The 22,558-nt window shown below is 44.0% G+C and overlaps 2 protein-coding genes across 3 annotated transcripts in view; one reads left to right on the top strand and one right to left on the bottom strand.

Moving 5' to 3' along the window:
* Positions 1-353: 353 nt before the first annotated feature.
* Positions 354-17,242, bottom strand: TRNAU1AP (tRNA selenocysteine 1 associated protein 1). 2 transcript variants are annotated; one of them, XM_030964706.1, is made up of 10 exons: positions 17,072-17,163; positions 14,263-14,339; positions 14,050-14,147; positions 13,226-13,325; positions 10,704-10,756; positions 9,951-10,082; positions 6,513-6,632; positions 4,899-5,061; positions 3,971-4,004; positions 354-1,740 (listed from the first exon to the last, which is right to left on the bottom strand). In XM_030964706.1, the coding sequence occupies exons 3-10, from the start codon at positions 14,133-14,135 to the stop codon at positions 1,604-1,606; spliced, it is 825 nt and encodes a 274-aa protein (XP_030820566.1). In that variant the 5' UTR covers positions 14,136-14,147; positions 14,263-14,339; positions 17,072-17,163; the 3' UTR covers positions 354-1,603. The 2 variants fall into 2 exon arrangements, with proteins under 2 accessions (XP_030820566.1, XP_030820565.1); XM_030964705.1 differs by lacking the exon at positions 14,263-14,339 and having other exon boundaries at positions 17,072-17,242.
* A 181-nt stretch (positions 17,243-17,423) lies between these two features.
* Positions 17,424-22,558, top strand: part of LOC115912942 (CCN family member 2-like) — a 40,913-nt gene continuing 35,778 nt past the window's right edge. Inside the window, exons 1-2 of the mRNA XM_030964753.1 lie at positions 17,424-17,459; positions 18,139-18,277. The gene's annotated coding sequence lies outside the window, so the exon portion shown is untranslated. The remainder of the gene's footprint in view (positions 17,460-18,138; positions 18,278-22,558) is intronic.

Below are 22,558 nucleotides of genomic sequence, written 5' to 3'. Positions count from 1 at the left end.
AACTTCCCAAGAAGAGGGGGTGTCTTGAGCTGAGTGGCCACATCAGAAGATATAAAGCTCTGCTCTCTTCCACTTCTGCTGCTTCCGAAACTCCTGGCATACGCAGGGAACATTCCCTTCCTTACATTCAGAGCAACTGAAGGTGAGACAGCAGCACAGTCAGGGGCACAGCACGAGGAAAATTCACAGCAGATGAGAATGCAGGAGTGCAGCAGTCCTCTAGTTCCTCTAGTCACTCATTAGGAATAACCTAACTCCAGTCACATCACCATTCCCCTCACATCCCACTTCCAGTTGATAAAAAGGAGACCACAGACTGACAAATAGGTCATAATTATGGACACAAACAAAGGTGTAGTAGAAGTAACTTTATCAAAGTATTTAAATTTTATGGTAAATCTCTGCATCAACATGGGCAGGGAGGCAACGAAATGCTCTGCAGTAGCAATTTCAGTTACCAAACTATTCCTTGGATAGACATTTATTACAGGTAGTTTCTCTGTTCCTATTTCTCCAAGAGTTTAAGGCACAAAAGCCTGAAAAAGGGCTTATAAAATGTATATAAGTGCTATTACTTTCACTTTCACCTCTAATGCAACATATCAGCTTAAATATATTGCTTGTCCACCCAGCTTATACAACATCCAGTAAAAAACTGCTTTCCAGGTTAACAAACATTTGTTGCACAATATATCAAGGCAATTGCTCTGACCCGTTTTTGCTGCAAGATCTTAAGTTTCACTCTGACTGGACAGTGGAAGACACTACAAAATCGCATCATCTCAATGAGACCATCATGGTATGTCCACAACGGAAAAAAATAGGCATGATACACAAAATAACATTTAAATATGGTTGCTGGAAAAGGTGTTTTAAACTGCTGGTGCATGGGGAATTATTTCCTCATACACAGGTGGAGAAGCAGGCCAGGTGTGCAAGATACCACCAGGTAAAAGCTTTATAACACTCCTTTCTGCCTTTGCTCTCCAAAGTGCTCTTTGGGTTGATTGCTTAAGAATATCAAACTTGCAAGCTCAAGATCACAGCTTAAGTTAACCACAACATAAACTTTCATCCCATGCTCAAGTTATAGCAACCTCACCCAGTCACTGGAAAGATTTTGAGACATTTTAGTGGTGTCTAAAAATTATCTTTTTTGAAATAACACATTCATGAGCATTGGGTCAAATGACTTAAGACAGTTGAACGGGCAGCAAAGCAGAAAGATGGGCAGGAACCAAATTGCAAAGGGTAATTTTACTTAAAAGACCAACTTTTTTATTGTGCGATGGAGTAGAGTTTCTCTCCTGTGCCATCTTGTTGAAAGTTTATAAATTACAATTCCCAGTATGTATTAAGTGTTCATTTCAAGACAAAAGGAATAAAACTTGTCGCAGTTCTAATTTTCACCATGAATAAAGGTTACCGTGATGCTCCTACAATACTTGTTCTCTACAGGAAAGGCCACAGTCCCCCTGTACTCTGAGTACCTGGCCTGGGTGGGGAAAGGGCCACCCCTCACAACTGCAGGATCCAGGGGCAGTGTAACAGTCTGGAGCACACTGGGAGGATGTCTCACAGACACCACGCCTCAGCAACGAGGCTATAACACAGCTGGGATCTCTGATGAGACAGTGTCCAAAGGCTGCCAATGACAGTCCATCAAGGCATCATAGAGCTCTTCACTCTGTTCCATAAACTGCTTGTTTGCTTCATGGACATCTAAATGAGGTGTGGGATCTATGGGAGGAAAGACGGAAAATATGTCACACATCAAAGGTGTTCAGAAAAAAAACACCCTGTAAACAAGTTGGTATATTAAAACAAACATGGGGAGAGTCTCAATATCTCCAGGTCAGGTGTCAAGAGGACAGTGCCAGACTCTTTTCAGTGGTGCCCATTGACAGGACAAGGAGCAACCACTTCAACATGAACAAGAAGTTCTTTTCATGGAGGGTGGCAGAGCACTGGAACAGCTTCCCAGGGAGGGTGTGGAGTCCCTCTCTCTGGAGACTTTCCAAACCCACCTGGATGTGTTCCTGTGTCCCATACTCTATGTTAGCCTGCATTAGCAGAGAATTGGACTGGATGATCTCCAGAGGTCCTTCCAAACCCAAGTATTCTGTGATTCTGTGAGTCACCAAACATTCCCAGCACTTGCCCAATCATAAACCTGACCCCATCAGTCCTACTCAATTTCTCTGCAATAAGATAAGGAATACCTACATCCAAACATGTCCCTTTTGACAACAGTGATTGCCCCACAGGACAGCCAGTGGAGAGAACACACACCTGCACCTCACAGCCCAGTGCAGCCACCTGCACTGCCCGAAGGGGTTTGCCCTGATGAAAAGGGCAGAAACAGAGGCAGGGACACTCATTCCCTTCTGCTCTCTCCACTGTGAGGTCACAAATGATGGATGGATGGATGGATGGATGGATGGATGGATGGATGGATGGATGGATGGATGGATGGATGGATGGATGGATGGTGGATGGATGGGAGCATTCTGTGCTGCTGCAACCAGTCACCAGAGCTCATCTGCCAAAGCCTCCAGCAGTTCAAAGCTGGAGTCACAGTTAGGAATGAAGGGAGTGTCAGTGGCACCACGGCATCATGGTGAGCATAGCCCTATTTTACATGTGGAACAAATGCTTGGAAAGCATTTTGGAGCTGGACAACAAGCGTGCAGGTCCAATCCTGCCACTCCAAATGCACAGCGATGGACTCCCCAGACCCCTGTAGGGTGTAAAGCTCACCTGACAACACCAGCAACCCAAAGCTCAGGTTATCAGAGTAGCACAATCACAAAGGTCAGTGAATGACTCTCAGTACAAAGCTGAAGGATTGGAAAGACTCTAAAACACATCAGGAACAAAAAGTTTGTAAACATGTAGCTTCCCTGTGAGGGAGGTGAGGCCCTAGCACAGGTTGCCCAGGGAAGCTGTGGTTGCCCCATTTCTTTAAATGTCCAAGGCCAGGTTGGACAGGGCTTGGAGTGACCTGGTCAAGTGAAAGGTGTCCCTGCCCATGGCAGTGGGTGGATAAAGATGGCTTTAGAAGTTCCACCCCACTCAAACCATTCCAGGATTCTATGTTTGGTTTTAGCTACATCATGTTGTAACACATTACAGGAGAAGAGATTTAAGGAAAGGAATGATACAGTGACAATACATTCATTCAGTTTCCTACAAAGGTAGGAATCTTTCATTTAATCAACCAGGAAAAGAAATATCCAGAGATATCCCAATTCTAGTCCTGGTATGTTTGGTTCAGCAAAAGGAAAGCTCTCCTAGAATGCTTTTAACAGCTTCCACACACATCATCACGCATATCTGTGAATCCTGTAGATCTGTTACTATCCAATTTTTAATTTTTTTGTTTTTTAAGAATAGAGTAAGATACACTGCATTGTGCATATTGCACTCAAGACAGAAATCTGGAATGGCTGGCATGAAATTATAGTTTCATGCATCAATAAATAAAAGCTAGTTGTACAGGTATCTAAAACCCCAATCTGGTTTAGTGACCCATTTCAAGCAACAACTGCTTGAAATATTTTATCAGTGTGGTGACTAATATTACTCCCTTTTACTTGTAAACTAAAACACAATGAAGTATTCTGGGCTCTAAATGTCAGGATTTTATAGAAAACCAGAATATCTACTTTTTTCTTGGTAGCGTATCAGAAAAAGAAACCCTAGTAAAAAAAGGATAACAATTTCAGTACTACAGAAGATTAAAATCTCAGGGCTGGGAAAGTCAAACAGTTTCAGTCCTCACCAGGTTCAGAACAGGAGCAGCAACAGTAAAACCAGGATGCAACTGTTCTAGGTGATAGTGACTCACAAATTTTCTCAGATTTACTCGAAGATAAAGGTATATTATAAATTGAAATTAGGGCCAATATGAGAAAGTCTATCTCCAAGCAGTGCAGAACATACAACAACTTCAATTTGAGAAACATACCTTCCAATGCATCTTCACCAACTTCTTCATATGTCTGCAAGGAAAAACAACCCCCTTAGGACAGTGGATAATTATCTTTTCTTTTGCAAGCATTGCTTGTTGATTAGTACTGTCAGAGACTGACTTTTATACTGGAATTATTACAACAGAATTCTTCACACCTAAGCCTGTATTCCATTCCTAACACTCCATAGGCAAGACCCTACACTAAACCTCTGTCAGAGGCTGTTCTTGAAATTCCAGGATTGAAGTGGGGTGACTGTTCTGATGTGTTCTATCCTTTATAATAGAGTTTATGAAGGATCCCAAAGGCACTCAGCACTGCCTGTACCTGTACTCTTCTGCCATCACAACTGTACTAAGAGACCTTTTGTGTCCTCCAGACTTTTTTTTACTTCAGCAATATACTCTCTATAATGCAACAGGACACACTAGGGGCTGAACACTAAATAGTAGCGATATTAAGACTTCATTATTAAAAGGTATATACTAAGATCTCTTGGTGTGTTCAGTTTGGAGCAGAGCAGACTGAGGACAGAGCTCATTAGGGTCTGCACCTCCTCCTGAGGGACAGCTCCATTTCTGCTCTCCATGACCAGGGACAGGACCTGAGGGAATGGCTGGAGCTGTGTCAGGGGAGGTCAGGCTGGATATCCAGAAAAATTATTCCCCCAGAAGGAGCTTGGGCACTGAACCGACTCCTCCGGGAATAGTCACGGTCCCAAGGCTGCCTCAGCTCCAGAAGCATTTGAACAATGCTCTCAGGCACAGGGTGGGATTGTTGGGGTGTCCTGGGCAGGGCCAGGAGCTGGATTCAATGATTCCTGTGGGTCCTTTCCAGCTCAGGACATTCTGTGATTCTCAGAACTGAAGATGAGATGTTCCCATCCCACCTTTCAAGCTCTGTGGTGTTTTTGTGCTGCCCTACCTGCATGGTGCTCTGCGTGTAGCCATACTGGGGGTAGCTGTAGCTGTAACTGCCCGTGTTCTGGTCATACCCCCACTGAGCGTAGTAGTTGTGATACTGTTGGTAATACTGGTTGTAATTATAGTTGTACATCTGATTGTACTCCATTGGTTTCACACGATTACTTCAAAAATAAAGCAGGATAAAAATAGCAATAAAATAGCAATAAACAATTTTTTAAAATTGCAATAAAATAGCACAGAATAAGTATGAAAAAAGCAGTGAAATAGCTTAAGATACAATGTGGTAAAGAGACAAGGCTTAGTCTAACAAGCAAATTTCAATCTTCAAAATATATTCACTATTTACTGCAGCCATATTTATTATTTGCATAAAGAAGTGGTTTAAATTTAATACCCTTTCCTGTATTCATATTCCTCTTCATTAATAAACATGACTTTCATTCTTTATGAGCTAATTGGATATCACTTCCTGGCTTTGGGAAGGGAAGAGTTCAGGACTATGAGCTTCAGTTTAGAACAATCCTGAACCACAATCCAGATACTGGAGTCCCTTCTTCTGTCTGGTAAAGAGGATGAATTTAAGTGATCCGCAACTTTCTGAGAGAAAGTACTGAGTCCTGCTTTACATGAAGAGTTAAAGACTTAAAGCCTGGCAAAAAACCTCACGATTTCTTTTGTAAGAATGGAAAAAACTTTCCCTTCTGCCACTGTCAGACAGAAACCTAAGCAAGGACTCGTCTCCTTTCTCTCTGAACAGGGTGATCTTCAATGCACAGACTTGAGAAAGTTCATTAAATACAAACAACTAGTAAACAAAAAATAAATACCCTGAGAACGGACTAAAATTTCTATTCCTTGCCACTTTATGAAGTGGCAGCATTCCCAAGGAACACCATTCCACCTAACTACCAAGATTTGAAATAATGAGATGACAAATATAGTTTGGAAATGAAAATATGTCACACATAAAGCTATTTCTACTAATGATGAACTTAGTGAGAAGCAGGAAGAAGGAAACATCAATCTTCTCACCACAATGCACCCATTTTTTCTGCTTTTCTCTTCCTTTCCCCACCCCCAAGCCTTTGAGGTGACTGAAAATCTAAATATTATTCAAATAGGGAGCAATTACTATGATTCGTATTACCCTAGTGCTACGAGCCCCAAGTCAGACCAGGATCTCATTGTATCAGGTTCTGAACAAACACAGAAAAAAAAGTTAATCCCTGCCCCAAAAGTCTTATGTGTAGTAGACATCATAATAGAATTAGCAAGGTAGTTGAGCTTTGCTATTCAGACATCATTAAGAAGATTTAAACTATTTCAATTTAATGCAAAGGAACATACATTTTAAAAACAATCATATTTAACTACAGTGTGTGCACATGTGTACGGATTTAACAACATATACAATTCAAAACAGTGTAAAATGCTTAGTCTTGAGCTAATTTTATAATTTCTTTGAACTCCTGGGCATTCTGATACTCCCCATATTCATGGGTATTCTTTCATTTTGTGATGGCCACATCCAGGACATGTATCCAAAGCACTAAAAGGCATTTAAAACGAGATGTGATTTTTCATATAAATGTCCAGCTGTTCTTCTACTCACGCTTTTGGTATAGCCACACTCAAGCGTACAGGTTTAGAGCCCAACCCCACAGCTCCCTGACACTCTGTCAGCGCTCTCTTCTGTTCCAGTTCATCTGTGAATTTCACGAACCCATAACCTCTGCAGAGACATAGAAAAACTCACATAAAGCCAACCCCAAAGAGCAATGCCACCTTATAAAAATTAGTTACAGTGAAGTTTGATTTGGTTTGGGAAACACAGTGCACAAAAAAGTTCATTAGGGTTGTTGTCCCTGCTCTTGGGAGAGATGAAATTATTCTGCATTTCAGTTGCTTTTCCAGAATACCTGAAGCCACACGTCCAAGCTCTGGCAGTACTTTCAAGGGCTTGTCAATGTAACGTAGTTCTTGTGCCAGTGGATTCTGGGGAACTGGAAGTGAGCTGACACAAGCCATGTTGAAATGTGTGAACTGACACATGGTAAAGCCCCAAAACTCTGCTGGGAGGATACTGATAATCTCAAAAGCGCAGCTGGAATGGGGGCAGCACAGCCAGTGTAGGAATGTGGCCTCGCTGATGGAGTGATAAAATTATCCTTTGTCTCCTTAAAAATTAAAAAAGCCCAGAAGTTTCTCTCCTCAATTAGGTAAAAATACACCTCATAGGACCTGGGGGACTTCACCTCAAACTTTAAGATAACCAACTGGACAGAAGCCAAAAAGTCCCGCCTAAGCAATTCACTAGAAAAAGAAGACAACAAAGGAACTAATAGCTTTTATGAGCTCCTGTTTTACCAGGAGCAAGAGTGTCTTGCACCTGGCTCGGATTTTCCCTGTAAAGAGCTTTGTTATTTTGCCTTTTATTAAAACTTTTGCGTTTCCCACACTGCCACAGAAGCCATCCTGCTAATTTTATGCCACCTGAGGTGGCTGAGCTATCTCGGGTGTGATACAGATCTCCAAGAGCTAATAAGACCTGGCTGGAAAAGACTGTTATATCAATGCAGAACCCCTGGACTCTGCAACAAGCCTTCATTGTGATGTGGCAGCACTGCACGTCAGCCAGACAGAAAACTCCAACTCCCTCCAACCCCAACAGTTCTTTGCATGGGATTTTGATGCTGTAGTGAGTCAGAAGCAACGCAACAGCATCCAAGAGGGCAGTGCCATGATCCCATCATGGGATGGGCTGCCTAACGCAGCAGAAAGATCAAAGGCTTAGATGTGGGAGGGTAAGAGGAATCCATCTAAGCAAAGGAAGAAGTTTGGGAGGGAAGGGCTTGTCTACCTGGGGAAAAGAACGAGCCGTAACCAAGGGTGTAAATTTACAGTGCATTATCTATTCTGTGGGAACTGCTAAACACCAGGTTATGTTCTATTTTGAAAGCAGCATCATGTACTACTCATGGGAGGTCCCCACTGGCAGCTATTTCAGAGCAGTTCATGCCCCAGAAAATGCAGTACCTCGCACAACAAGCTCCACACACAAGATATATAAATATCTTATATATATATATACACACATAGGTATGGATGTATCCTCCTCACAAAAAGACCAGATCAAAGCTTAGACTTATCTACATACAAACTAGATTATTAAACACAAGCAAAACTCTACACAGACCCATGTTCATTTAACTTGCCCTCTGCCAAAGGTCTATGGCAAATTAATCCAGAGCAAGTCAACTTCTAAGTCAGTTTAAGGTGTTCACACACAAACCCAGCTAAGTTTCTAAGCTGCCAAAAGACTCCTCCAGATTTTCAGATGGGACCAGGAGCATGTAAGAGAAACTGGGAAGACTGGCAGTTCCAAAACAGAAACAGATAGAGATGGATGCAGTGTACAGGAATAGATGCTGGGTGCTGCAAGGGAGACAGTGATTCTTCCAAGTCTTCCAGACACTGATTCTTCCAACTCTTCCACACATTTCGCTTTTCCACACCAATGGTTAAACCACTGGTGAGGAAAGAAATAATTTTTTCCTGACCAGGACCTCCCTGGAGACCTTCTGTCCTGCCCCTGAAGTTTGGAAAACCCCAGCACCTGTATCCTCAGCAGAAAGCAGAGAAGTAGGCACAGCACCACAGCACCATGCTCCAAGCTCCTCTCCTGTCTGGACAAGAGGTGCTGGGAAGAGGCCTTCCTGATCCCCCAGCCCTGGCTGGAAGGGCCAGGGCTTCACTGGGCATGTCCACAAGCCCTAAGCTCCTCTCTCACATCACACTGACACCTGCAGATGCCTCAGTTTTGAGCAATTGCACAAGTCTCAACAAAGCCCCTGGCACCAACACTCTGGCACTGCTAGGGGAGACAGCTTTGCTCTTCCCAGAAACAGTACTCTAAGTCCCTGCTCCTCCCTCGCTTCCCAAGCTACCACAGCTTGGGAAGCTACCCAGCAGCTACCTTTCCTTGAGGTCTGCAGCACCAACACCTGTTCTATAGACAAAGACTGAAGCAGGTGCAGCACAACAGGAACTGTGGGGTTTACACTGAGGAGGAGCAGAAGGCACACAGAGCCCAACTCAGCAGTGTCAGTCCCAGGGGAGGTGGCAATGACAGCATGAGGACCCAACAGCCAGAGAGACTGAGTAGCTCTGCAAGAGGTTCAAGATGCACATGAAGAGGAACTTCATGACTGGGGAGAAGTGCAGCTCTGGAACAGGCTGCCCAGACAGCCTGAATTAACTCCATCCTGGGAGGTTTTCCAGGCTACACAATCCATGGATGATATGATCTAGTGCTGGCTGCAGTCCTGTTAGGAGCTGGACCACAGACCTCCAGAGATTCCTTCAAACCAACCTGTCTAAGACTAAGAAACCACATATGAGAAGGTGGAGGGACCTACAGCCATAACCTGTATCTTATCCCAACATTCTCAGAGGTGTTATATCACAAAATTGTGCTTCACTGAAGCCATGCTCTGCTTTGAAAACAAGGATGCTCACCAACTGCTCCTTCCCTGGAAAATACAGCTTAATTTCGTGCTATTTAGAAAATGTTTTAATTACATTAAGAGATCCAACCTCTTGATACCTGTTTTTAGCAAGACATTTTCAGGAAAGACAAACAAGGCAGCTACTGAGAACCTGACAGTGAATCATAGCTTTGTGTGCCCTACCCTATTTGAAAGAAAACATATACAGCTCTCACAGGAATATACACTCAATAGCCTGAAGTTTGTAAAGCACAATTCCACCCAAGAGTCCAGGAAGAGAGTGTTTCAAGATTACTTAAGATATTTTTCAGCATTTTAAGAAGTGCAATAACACACAAAGGGCCTCACACTGACAGAGGAGTGACAATACCCATGGTGGCTATCAAAACTCAAGCAAATTGCAGACTGAACGGCCAAAACCATTACATTTTAAGATTACTAAAATCTAAGCTAAAAGAATTTTTTTCCCCTTGCTGTATTCTATTTTTCCTGTTGCCACATGTGAAGTAAAAAAAAAAAAAAGTGAATAAAAGACAACTTACTTGGATACTCCTGCCTGGTCCAAAACAACTTTTCCACCTCTACACGATGGATAAACTTTAACAAAAAATTCATACAGCATCCCATCATCCACATCAGGAGTCAGGTCTCCAACAAAAAGGGAATATTCTGGACTAAAGAAATCAAAAGAAAACATCTTAAATACAATCATTAAAAAAAAAAGGGGACATGCTGAGTGACAGTAGTGCAGTAGTGACAGTTACCATTTAGCCTAAATATCTGAACTCAGAGAAGAGTGACACTAAAAGACCATTTAATGGAGAATGTAAATGCCACTAGTTAAGCTGCTTAACTAAAATTTTGATTGACACTGCTTTTTCAAGTTAATTGAAGCAGCACAACCAATCAACTTAATACTGCTTTTTATTTAAAGATTATTTCCAAGCTTATCACTCACAGGATATTTCTGATTTCTAAAACAGCAAGAAAAAATATCTCATTTATAGATATTCTATTTCCAATACATAGATGTAAATTATAATATATAGATCTTAAATTATAATATATGAATTAGATACTTTGATGCTACAAAGTTTAAATACCTTAAAGGACACTGGATAAATCTGCTGTGTCACACACAGTGCAAAACACAAAACTGGCAGTCTAAGTTCTCTTCCTTCTACTAAAGACTGGCAGTGATGAACTTTGGTTTTACATATTTTGAATACTTTTTGCAAGGCAATTAATAGAGAGACATTAAGCAGGAAAAATTAATATTTAAATTGAGCACTTACCAGTTATCAGGCTGTTTTCCATATGTTGCATAATTCAATTTAAATCGCTTCGCCTGAAACAAGGCAAAAATGAATCCATACATTCAAATGTTGTCATGTGAATTCAAGCAATTAGGGAAAAATACAATAAGCTGATTTAATACAACTTAATGCTGACACATGTTCAATGCCTTCATGCCAGCCAGTTAAGGTAACAAGCACGTTTTTATTTAGCATCAGTACAGATATAATAATGAAAATCAAAATGTAAACAGAGGTAGAAATAACAAATGTTAAATTTCTTCCGATTTTAAGGTCTTAAAATGAAATGACAGTACCATTACTGGACTTTTGTGATTTAACACAAACACTAGCAGACCAGAATCCAACACACTGGAAAATGGAATCAACCTGAGTCTGGAAGTGTGCCTAAATACTTGGTTCTGGACATTTAGTAAGACTGACAATTAAAGGGTTCTGAAAGAACTACATGGGACACTGGAGTCCTCTTTAAATTTTGCATCTGAATTTATTTTTAAAACAAGTCTCGCAGCAGCCCAGATTTGTGCCCTCTGGCACATCTGAAACTCTGTCCCCCACCTACCAGACTTTTAGCAACTTTTATCCAACTTACATCTAAGTTTAGACCAAGATCTAAGGAGACCAAGATCTTTGAATCAGCTCTTAGAGATCAGGGGCTAATCTCAGGATCAGGATTTCAGATCCTAAAATCGGGATTTCAGATCACAATCAGAAATGCCCTAGGGATCAGGGTACTTGTTCAGTACAGTGAAGAGCCCTCATATGATGGATTTCCTTCCCTCAAAACCAGGTAAATACTTCTTGGGAAATAGAGCACAGACTTAACTCTAGGCTATAATCCTGTTCCTTGCTTGCTTGCATTCTCTGGAGCACAGTACTACACAACTTTCTGTGGATTATTTACAAGCTAACACAAAATTTAGATTCCACTTTGAAGCACGTACATCTTTTTTGGGGGAGGTCTTGCTCTTCACTGCAATATTCTGGGTTTAAAATCAACAAGACACCCGAGAGTACTTCCACTCAGATGGGAACTGGGAACACCAATGCTTGGAAAAGAAAAACACCACCAGCACCATGGCTCTCTGTTATTCCCTTGACTGATTCAGTATTTAAAAATAAATAAAAGCATGAGCCACACTCAAGTTTTCTGTAAACAAAATTCTCTAAATGTAAAGGATGAGCTGGGCAGTTGCCTGCTGAGTGCATTGATTTGGGCTGCTTTGGATCTCTGCCTGACATCTGTAGTTCTCTCCATGTGTTATGTAAATCATCCCTCCACACAGCACTGTGTTTTGAACAAAACTGTGAAGAAAGATAGGTATTCCCAAAACCAGATTTCCATTATTATCTTACTCCTTGCTCTCTGTCTCTCCAGTGACTATAGAAGGCACCCAGGATGATCAGCTTGCCTTAATCATGAGCAAACATGTGAAACAGGTATCTCCAGGCCTCTCATCGACTCCTTTTAACAGGGCACATCACCCTCTCAGGAATGTTGACTAAAAAGCTCAATCTGAACTTCCCAGTCTCCTCCGGGTACTAACCACTCTGAAATAGGAATCCATTTACTTTGTATATCATACCATAAGTGAGGTGATTCTAGAGCTGCTTTATGAATCATTCACCCCAGCTTACTGCAGCCAGCTCCTGTGGGTACAACAGACAGCTGTGTCAGCCATCCCATTTTAATCTACCACATATTCAAGTCAACATCCTAAAATTAGCCTCTCTGCCTATTCCTCTTCTTCTCCCTAACTACCCAGCTTTTATGTAGAAGAGACGCTAGTTATGCACTGCAATTATTCAATACTCTGTCTCATTCTCCACTGTAAAGAGGTTTGAGTAACCTCTGTTTGCTAAGGGCCAAGAACAATACAAAATTAAGAGTCAGGTTTCTCTTGCCAATCAATGTTACTCAAAAGACAGTGTAAACTTGCAAGTTCATCCTCTACACACGCAGCTAAATCCTCAGGTTGCCTCATCCCTGCAAATGCTCAAAGCCTGGTTGGATGGGGTATAGAGCAACTTGGTCTAGTGGAAGGTGTTCCTACCCATGATAGGGGATGAAATATGATAAGCTTTAATGTCCCATCCAACCCAAACCACTCTGTGACTCCATGATTATACAAAAGGAGAGAGATGGAAGAATTGAGGCAGACATACACTATACTCAGTCTAATTTCTTCCTTGTTCTTCTCAGGTTTCTGATTAGTCCAACTTTGGTAACAGCAGCAATGGTTAGATATAAAAAGCATCACACTCCACAACACTTCTACACTTGAATTTTATCTAGACAGTCACAAAGAAATCAGTGGTTTTTCTCAACAATTTTCTGAGCAAGAACATTAGCAGTTTTATAGTCATAACTTCAATTCTAAAGCAAAGACGAATCCCTGTTTGCTAACCATTGAATTATCTGTAATCACTAAAAATACACATTCTACACTATCTGTCCCTACCAAGTTTTGGTTCTCAACTGGCTGATCCCATTTACTTACCGGTGTAGCACCAGGAAGTGGTTTTCCATTGATTTTGTGTAAACATTTCTCTGCAGTAGCTAGATCTGCAAATTCTACAAAGCAATAGCCTGCTGGAATTCTGAACATACAACACAGAAGAGAAGAGACAAAAGTTATAAACTTAAAACACATTTGATGAGGAAAGCTGTATTTTACATAACTGGTAAGAAATTTGCTATGTTGCAATACATGGAAGAGCTTCTTTCTAAAGTATAAATATTGGCTACCAAAGAGAAGCCAGATCTCAAGAGACAGCCCCTACTTACCATAAGTCAGGTAAATAAGCACATAGAAGATGGTTTAGCCTACAGTTTACTTCCTACTTTCATTGACTATCAATTTGCCCGCCCAAGTTTAAATTACTGAAAACTGAAATTACAACACTTAAAAGAATAATGAATAAGAATGAAACTACTTTATTCTGCATAAATCACTCATTTTATTTCAAATGAACTTTAAAGGTTCTCTTATTGCTCTGAGTCCAACTTCCCACCTCTGCCAGCATCACATAGCTGTACGACAGACTAGCAACCAAAGCCTGGGGAGGCGTAATTCCCAGAGGGATGGAATGAGATACATACACTGCTCTGGCTGAGTGCTGGAGCACTGCAGGATGCAGGCCAAACCGTGTTTGTTGAGGGGAGGCTGAAGAGCCAGCAGTGCCCTCTCCATTGCTCTCATCAATATTCACATATTGGTGGCAGCAATAGTGAGAAACTCAAAGGGAAAATTCACTCTGATATGGAAGGACCACAGCGAGGCTTCAGTCCAAATGCGCTCGGAGAACAAACAGAAACAGTTACCCTGTCAACCTGTTTCGAATGATTTTTACACTCAGTACAAGCTCTCCCATGGTGGCAAAGGCTCTTGAAACAAAGTTTTCATCCATATAGGGCTCCAGCTATAAAAGTAAAAAGAGAAAGAAAGTTAGATTAGGGCATCTACAAAAAAGAGAATATATGTGTCAATGTCCCTCTAAGCAGTTAAAACATTATTGAGAAGGATTTTACCCTTACACTTCAAAAAGAAGACTCATTTAAGAGGGTCGATGCCACTCAAAACCAGCAGGCATGCATGAACCAGGCTCAACAGTCTGCAAAGTGGAACCCAAGAGACAGCGTGAATTTCAGAGAACAAGGGAGCTTCACAGAAGGACAAAAGCCACTCAGAAACATACAGCAACAAACTGAGCATTTCCTACAGGGAGCAGGGGAGAAGGTGGCAGGCTCCTTCTCCAGGTGCAAGCGAGTCCAAGGCTGGGCCAGCACTGTGGATACACAGTGTGGCACAACCCCGGGTGGCATGTGGCAGGTGACACTGCCCCGTGGAGCTGTGGTAGGGGTCTGCAGAGTGGTGTCTGCCTCGCACAACCCCAGTTATACCAGGGCAACACTCGGGGGAAACCCTGGAATCGCGTCCCACAGCAGCTCTACACTTCATCCTGCCCATGGGAGCACTGACCATGTTCATGTCACAGGGAAGGACTGCACTGTGCAGGTAAGAGTGCATGTGAACATGCTGGAGAGCAAGTGTCTGCGTGGTGTAAGGTACTGACAAGTAGGAAATGGTGCTGGAATTTGGATCAAATATACTACGAAGAGCCTGAGTGAACAGGGCACCTCTGTGTATAACAGAAACTGGAGGAGGGTACTAACCAAAATTAGAATGGGGAGCGGTGCGTGTGACAAGTAACATGGAGCTGAAAAATGTATGTATAAAATATATATAGCTCCATGTATTTACCTGTGTAAGACAGGTGGCTCATGGTAACCTACAGCCCTCAAGTATTTGTGTATCCGTCAGGTACCAGGTGGCTCCACCACTGGCATGTGTGACAGATTGTGCAGTATGTGAAAGAAGGTGACCATACTGCACTTGCACGTGTCAAAGGCAGTAGATGCCCTGTGGAGGTGAGTGTGAAGCAGAACTGACTTGTCCCAGGAGCAGAGGCAGCACCACCCTGCACAGACGTGCCATGGAGGGTGATCCTGGCTGTGTGTGTGTACAGGAAAGCTGTACTTGTAAACACAACCAGCTGTTTGGATATGTCCATATGGCTCAAAGAGCCACGGCCTGCTTGTGAGAGTAGTGATGAAAAAGAAGATGGCCTTTATCATAGAGAGGTGGCAGAAAACTCTCTCTGTGGGGAAAAGGGAGAACAGACTCCACAGAGTCTCCATACACGAGCAGAGGCAGGTAGAGGATGGCACCCTGATACTATGGGTGTGCTGAGTGTGTGTGTGGGAGAGAAGTACCCAGTGGGATTCTCAGGGATGTGTTGAGCTGTGTGTACACACACATTTGAGAGATGGGGAACACCACATGCAAGCAGGACTGTGCTGGTGTGAGCTGCAAGAAAGGGGCTGAAGGAAGATGTGCGTCCAAGAAACAGGTGGCAGAGAAGTTGTGACATTGTGGAGTGCACACAGGTGTGTACAAGTGTGTGATGGACAGCAAAGACACTGCACACAGCAGTGGGACCGCATGTGTGTGTCATAGTGTACCACAGTGGCAGCAATGCAGGCACCACAACACACTGAGCACACACACATGCAGTGCGGCTGAGTGGCAGAGCACTACAACATGCTGGGGTGAGTACACATGTGTGTGAAAGTGTGTGTTCAGTAGTGAGTGTGAAGGACACAAGGGCACAAGAGTGAGGGTGTGTGAAGGGCACACAAGGGACACTGTGGGCTGTGCATAATTGTGAGTGTACCTATAGTGTGCATGTGAGTGGGCATCAAGACACTCTTGGGTGAAGAAGCCCCTGTGAGTGTGCTTCACACAGCTGCTCTTTCTGCCAGGTACACACACAGGTAGGAATGAGGGACCTAGCAGGAAGTGCAAATGCTTTGAATGTGCGTGCATGCAGGGGAGTCAAAATCTCTGTGAGGGTGTAAGTGCACCCACAGGTGCGCACGTAGGCGGCAGGTTGTGAGGGATAATCTTGGACAGGTGCATACAAACATGCCTACAATTGTGAGCACAATTAGCAGCACAACCATGAGTATGTGTAAATGCCTTGCACAATGTAAGCATGTAAGTGCCTATAGCAGCTGAGCAGGTAAAACAGCAGATAAATCCTTGAGGCATGCAAGTGTACATGCTGTGAGTATGGGAGTAAATGCCTCTTAAGAGTATGGAACTGTGAGACTTTTTGGTGCCCATGCATGTGTCTGACCACCAGGGACATTGGTGTAAATCTCGCTGTGACCTGGCTGCAGGCAGGCAATGAGGGTCACTCTAGGGTGTGTGTGTGTGTAACTGCTCACAAATGAGCCTGTCAAGCTGGGGTTTATGTCTGAGTGTGTGTCAGCCTGTGTGAGCATGTCAGCATGCACAGGAGTGTATGACGTGAGTGTCACTTGGGGAGTTCAGGTGTGTCTCAATGTGTGAGGGGCTGTGAGGCTGTGTAAGTGGTGTGAAGGGGTCAGTCGGCCAGGGAGAGGGTCAGCTGGTGTCAGGTGTCAGTCAGAGTGAGGGTGTCAGAACTGTGAGGATATCAGTCTGTCGGTTGTTGTGCGGGCGTTAGAGTGAGAGTGTCAGTCAGTCAGAGTAAGGCTGTCAGTTGCTGTAATGGTGTCAGATAGCCAGTGTGACGGTGCCAGAGGGACGGCATCGATTGGTGTGAGAGTGTCAGTCAGTGCGAGAGTGTCAATGAGAGAGCGTCAGTCGGTCGGTGGGAGAGTGTCAGTCATTGTGCGGGTGCAGGTCAGTGACGGTATCAGCCGGTCAGCGCCTCCCGCGCCCCCCCGGCCCGGCTGCGTGCCCCCGTAGCCCCGTCGCCCCCCGCACAAAGCCGCGCGGTCCCGGCCGGACACTCACGTCCCCCATCCACAGGCTGGCGGCCATGCTGCTCCCGCAGGCCCCGCGGCGGGTTCAGCGGGGCCGCACGTTCCACCTCCCGGCCCGGCCCGGCCCGGCCCGGCCCGACCCGGCCCGACCCGGCCCCGCCGCCGCCGGCCCTCCTTCCGTCCCTCCCCCGGTGCCCCGGTCCCTCGGTCCCTCCCCCGGTCCCTCCCGCCGCCGCCCGGGCCGGCCCCGCCACCTCCTCCGCGGCCCCGGCGGGCGGAGAGAGCGTCGCCCCTTCCGCCGCAGCGCCCCCTGGCGGCAGGAGGAGTGACAGCCGCGGGAGGGAGCCGGGGGCGGGATTTGAGGCAATCTAGGGCGCCTTTGGGGCCGCTGCAGCTACCTGGGGGGACACTGGAGTGCGGTGGGAAGCGGTCTCTTCTACAGTGCCTGCAGTGAGAGGGCAAGGGGAAATGGCCTTAATCTGAGACAGGAGATTCAGATATCAGGAAAAAAATCATAGAATATGCTGAGTTGGGAGGGACACACCGGGATCATCGAGACCAACACTTAGCCCTGCACGGGACATTCAGACAATCCCACCCTGTGCCTGAGAGCATTGTCCAAACGCTCCTGGAGCTCTAGCAGCCTTGCAGTTATGGCCATTGCCTGGGGAGCCTGCTCAGTGTCCCAACACCCTCTGGAGGAAGAACCTTTTTCTGCTATCCAACCTAACCCTCCCCTGACACAGCTCCATGCTGTGACGAACACTTTGATCATCTCTTCAAGGCACCACTGCTGTCAGAGATGGCACAGGGTTTACAAAGTTGGACAGTTTTTGACAATGCTGAAAGGCTAAAGACTTGTGGTTTTGTTTGTTGTTGTTGTTGTTGTTGTTGTTGTTGTTGTTGTTGTAGAGAGGTTTGTGAGACCATAATCCCGGCTCCCCTCCACCAAATGGGGCAGCAGCTGCATCAGAAGCTTCGAATCCCAGCCAAATTACCTCTTCATACAGATAGGAGATCCATCCTCGGGATCATCAGCCCGAGACGCGGGGTTGGATTGGGTACGGTGCGATCCTCTTCTTTTGTTTACTTCCGCAGGCCTTCGACAGCGTGGGTGGCAATTCCTGGAGAAGATGAACCCCCCTTACCGACGGAGCAGAGACGAGTGAGCCTGAGAACTGGTTGGTATTTTCGGCATCCCGAGAGCCGGTTGGAATTTCGGCACGTCCCGTCACGGGTAAGACCTTTGCTCTGTTACGGAACGCCACGCATGGGCTGAATCCCTGGCTGTGGTTGTGCAGGCGCTGCTGCACGCCATAAATCCAGCTCCTGGCGACAGGGACACTTCAAAGCCTCCGCGCTATTTTCGCCGCGGTGGCTCGGGCTCCGGGCGAGCCGGGCGCTGCCTCCGCCGGTCGTATCCCGGGAGGGGGCAGCAAGAGCCCGCCGGTGTCGGGTGGAGGCTTTCCGGTGCTGGCATTGGGCAGCTTCGTGTGATGGAGCCAATTCTGGAACTCCTTCCGAAGTGATGTGCTAGCGTTCGCTCAAATCTTGCCCCACAATATCCCTCTTCCATGACCAAGGGCAGACACCAGCCGGGAGGGGAACGGAGAATCCTTGGTTTGCTTTTCCCTGCGGATAGAGCAGGGCGCGTTTGAGCCTTCCTACATTCCTGCAGGAGTCAGTGAGAATCCTTCATCCTTATTCTGAGCAGGATCTGCATCTCTCATCATGCACGTCCAATATTGGCTGCTCTAGAATATCAAGTCTTGGGGGGGTGCAAGATGTGAGATTAACGGTTTATGTGTTTTCTGACTTCTGAGTCCTTAGAGCACCCTCAGATAATTTTCCTCCAAGCTCCTCCTTAAAATCTAAAATCTAGCATGAAATCAGAAAGGCAGCAAGACCCATAGTTGATAACTCAGCTGAACAAAGACCTTGGGTTGTCAAGTTGCACTTTTTGTGCCTTGGTGTCACTGGCAACCTGGTCTCTTGCAAATTCACCCCCTTTGAAGCCCCTGCTGTGTCTGCTGTTCAGATGTCAGCTTCCAGAATGGTTTTCTGTTCCCAACATGGCAATTTAGCCACTGGTTAACTTGGAGCTCTGCTCTGCAGAGCCCACAGAGCTGTCGCTCATTCTTTGTTATTACTAACAAAAGCCAGTAGTTCTTTGTCATTTAATGAAGTGAGTCCAGTGTCTTTAATAATCCCTTTCTGGCTTTTTCCTTCCAACTGAGTAACATGAAACTTGCTTTTCCTAGGAAAATCCATAGACGTGGATATTGGGCAATGAAAATGCAGAAGCATGTGATTGTGTTGGACCAGGAGAAGACAAGTTTAAATTCAGTGTTATATCTGAAGTGACTGCTGTTTATGCACTTAACCTTGTGACGGAGTAAAAACAGTGCCAGGAGCATGTTATTACATGAAAATGTGTTTATTCCCCTTTAAAAATTTATGATCTGGCAAAGAGACCATGAAAGAAAGATGTGGGTATTCCTCTGTCCTGAGTATGAGTGCCAGCAGTTAGCACCCAAAGCATATGTGTCCCTTGTTCCCTTTGCTAGGACAGCAGGAATTTCAGGATCTAGAAACTTGGTCCTGAAAACTGCTGAGTAAATTCCAACTAGTGTTTACTGGAATCCACTGGAGGGGTGATCCCTGAGCCCACGTTTAACTGGTCTCTGGGAGCTGTAGCCTGTTGGAGGCCCCAATCCTGGAGGCTTCATAGCTCTTTCAACTCTTGGTAACTTTGATTTGCGTTAAGGGTCACTCAGTACCTCGTGGGAGGAGGCCCTGACTACTTTCAACTTTTAGAATTAATGGTTTTGATCTTGAGAATCTGGCCTGGGAGATTTTAATTTGAATTTGCTGGTTTTAGCTTGAACTTGAAACTGACTTAAATGGGTTTTGTGCCCTCAGTACTGGATGTTAGTGTGTTAGAACCTTCCCTTCGTTGGTCTTGCAGGTGCAAGGCAGTCCTTTTTCTTAGGCAACTGTATGCAGTGGACTGAGATCAGGGGTTAATTTGGCCAGGGATAATTGAAATAATAAATAAAATAAACCAAACCAAACCAAAACATAAAGCAAAATTTTGAGTTTGGAATAGCTTCTCAGATTCTGAAAATAATTGAAGTAATCCAGAAGAAAATATACCATGAAATCTGTTTTCCATTATTGCATGACATAATGTGTCTTAACATTTGATCAAATCCATTTTTCATGATGAAGATAATGCCACTTAAAGTGATGTAGAGATCTGGGGTCTTTTTCAGTGTAGAATTACAAATTATTGTAGGCTTGACATTCTCATTTGTTTATTTATTTATTGATGATTCACTGTTCCTGTCATGATTTCACAGCAAGTAAAAATAATTTCTGATTGATTTCTAGCTGCTAGTAGTATTTTTGAAAGATGTCTTAGCAAAAGCTCATTGATGTGTTTGTGCCTGCTAGCTTTCTTATCCAGACCCAGTCTCTTGTATATAATCAAGGTGCAGTTGGAGAAACTTGATGTCCTGTCTTGCATTCTATTTAAGAAAAAGTGCAGTCATTTGTGTGAAGTCCTATGCTCATATTTATCAGTGGGTTTTGTGAGATCCCTCGACAAAGTCAAGATCAAAGGACAAGGACAGTCCATTCTTTTTGCTTTAAAGGAATGCATTTCCAGCTTCAGTGGCTCCTGAATGGGATGACTATGTTATGAATAAGAAGCTTGACTAGGCCAATATTCAAGCAGCAATCAATTTATTATTTAATATGGTAAAGTATGAGCAATACAGCGCTGGGTACAGTGGGGGAAGTTTTCCCTCCAACTGCACACCAATAATTGAAGATTACAGGTATTTATAGGGGTACTCATCAGCTTTTTCAGCAGTTTCTATTTCCAACTTTTTTATTCATCAGCAATATTTATTCCTAATTATTACATCACAATTCAATACACTATTGTGATTTAGTTTTTCTCAGGATGTGTTTTTAAAGGAGTATCCCCAGATGGTGGTGGTCCAGTTTCCGACCGAAGGAAGGCGAATCCCATCTGGTGCAGTCCAGCTCCCCAGATGTGGGTCCACCCTTTTAATTGCAGAGACTATAAATCTAATAACAGTGATGTCCAGCTTCCCTTGGTCGAAACCATAAACCCTGGAGGTGCTGGTCATTTTCCTCTCTCAAGCTGTTTTTCTTTGCTTCAATAGGGTGTGAGATAAGCATATTTCCTTTATATATTTTCCGAAGCTATAGTTTCAAGGATATAAGTAATATTCTAAAATTATACTTCAAAAGGTTATTGTTGCAGAGCTCTTTATTGATTAACTATAAGCAAAAAGCAACATCTTTAACACTTTAATTCCAATGCTCCTAAATCAACTAGGGTTAATTTCAAAGGCCTTTTTCCATGCTTCATTTTCCTCAGTTATTATTCAAATTCACAGCTCTCCCACCATCGGTGCACTCACAAATACACACGTCACCTGTTTGTACCTGACATGAAACACAGCTTTGTATTTCGCAACTGTGAGCAATAACACAAGGAGTTCAGTATGGGGAATAGCTGAGCACATCCATGAGTAAGTGGGACCAGAGGAATTTATTGCCAGGGCTGTCAGTTTTGCTGTCTAGGGGCAAACGTGCTCCCCTTGCTGGTTTTGCATTCCTATTCCCACACCATCAGTCAATCCCCATCCCTCTGTAGTTTTTATCCTCTTCGTATCTTCACTGAGGGATGTCCTTACTCCTCAGAGAGAATTCTTTGGAGACTACATTTATCCTCCACAGGGATGAAATAATAGTCTGCTGTGTCTCACCAGGATTCAGCAAGGGCCATCTCAGATTATGGATGGAATTCACCAGGAATAGGGTCAAAAAGAGGGCTGCTTTGTGTTTTCTTCCTTGGTAATACAGGGGATTCATCCTCAGAGAATTTATGGAATGGTCAGTTGGTCAAATAAGAGTGTTCTGGGTGTTCACAGGAATAAGTTACTGTGGTAAATAGGTATGATTCGTGCTTATAAAATTGAAACAATAATTAATATTGATACAGTAATTAATATTTTGGAAATAATAAAACAGTTTAAAAGTTGAAATGCCAAAAAGAAAAGCAAGAGGAGGGGCTCTACCCCCCCCTTCCCTGCAGATGTTCAGGGATAGGAGGAAATAGCAAGAGATAACGGTTACCAAAATTAACAAAAAGAAGGGAAAATCTGGTTGGGTCCCAAGAAAATGCTAATTATAAGAGGTTTATTGCTTTGATGCTAAAATGTATAAAATGTTAGTTTTGGCTTACATGGTACTGGCTTGGTGCGCATGTGTAACCTAAAGGTGAATTAAAGGACAAAAGAGGAAAAGGAGAGGCCTTCATCATGACGACCCCCAGAGACTTGTGCGACCACCAAAACGAGTGATGGAGCATGCGTGGTAAAGGTGGTGATGAGGGCAGAGGTAGAAGTGTGATGAATAGAAAATGGGAGGAGATGATATTGACACCTGGCTTATAAGGGGTGAATCTTCCCTTGGCAAG

Source organism: Camarhynchus parvulus, chromosome 23, assembly GCF_901933205.1.
Source record: "Camarhynchus parvulus chromosome 23, STF_HiC, whole genome shotgun sequence".
Taxonomy (NCBI): domain Eukaryota; kingdom Metazoa; phylum Chordata; class Aves; order Passeriformes; family Thraupidae; genus Camarhynchus; species Camarhynchus parvulus.
Note: the sequence above shows the minus strand (reverse complement) of the source record. Positions and strands in the feature narration are given on the sequence as shown.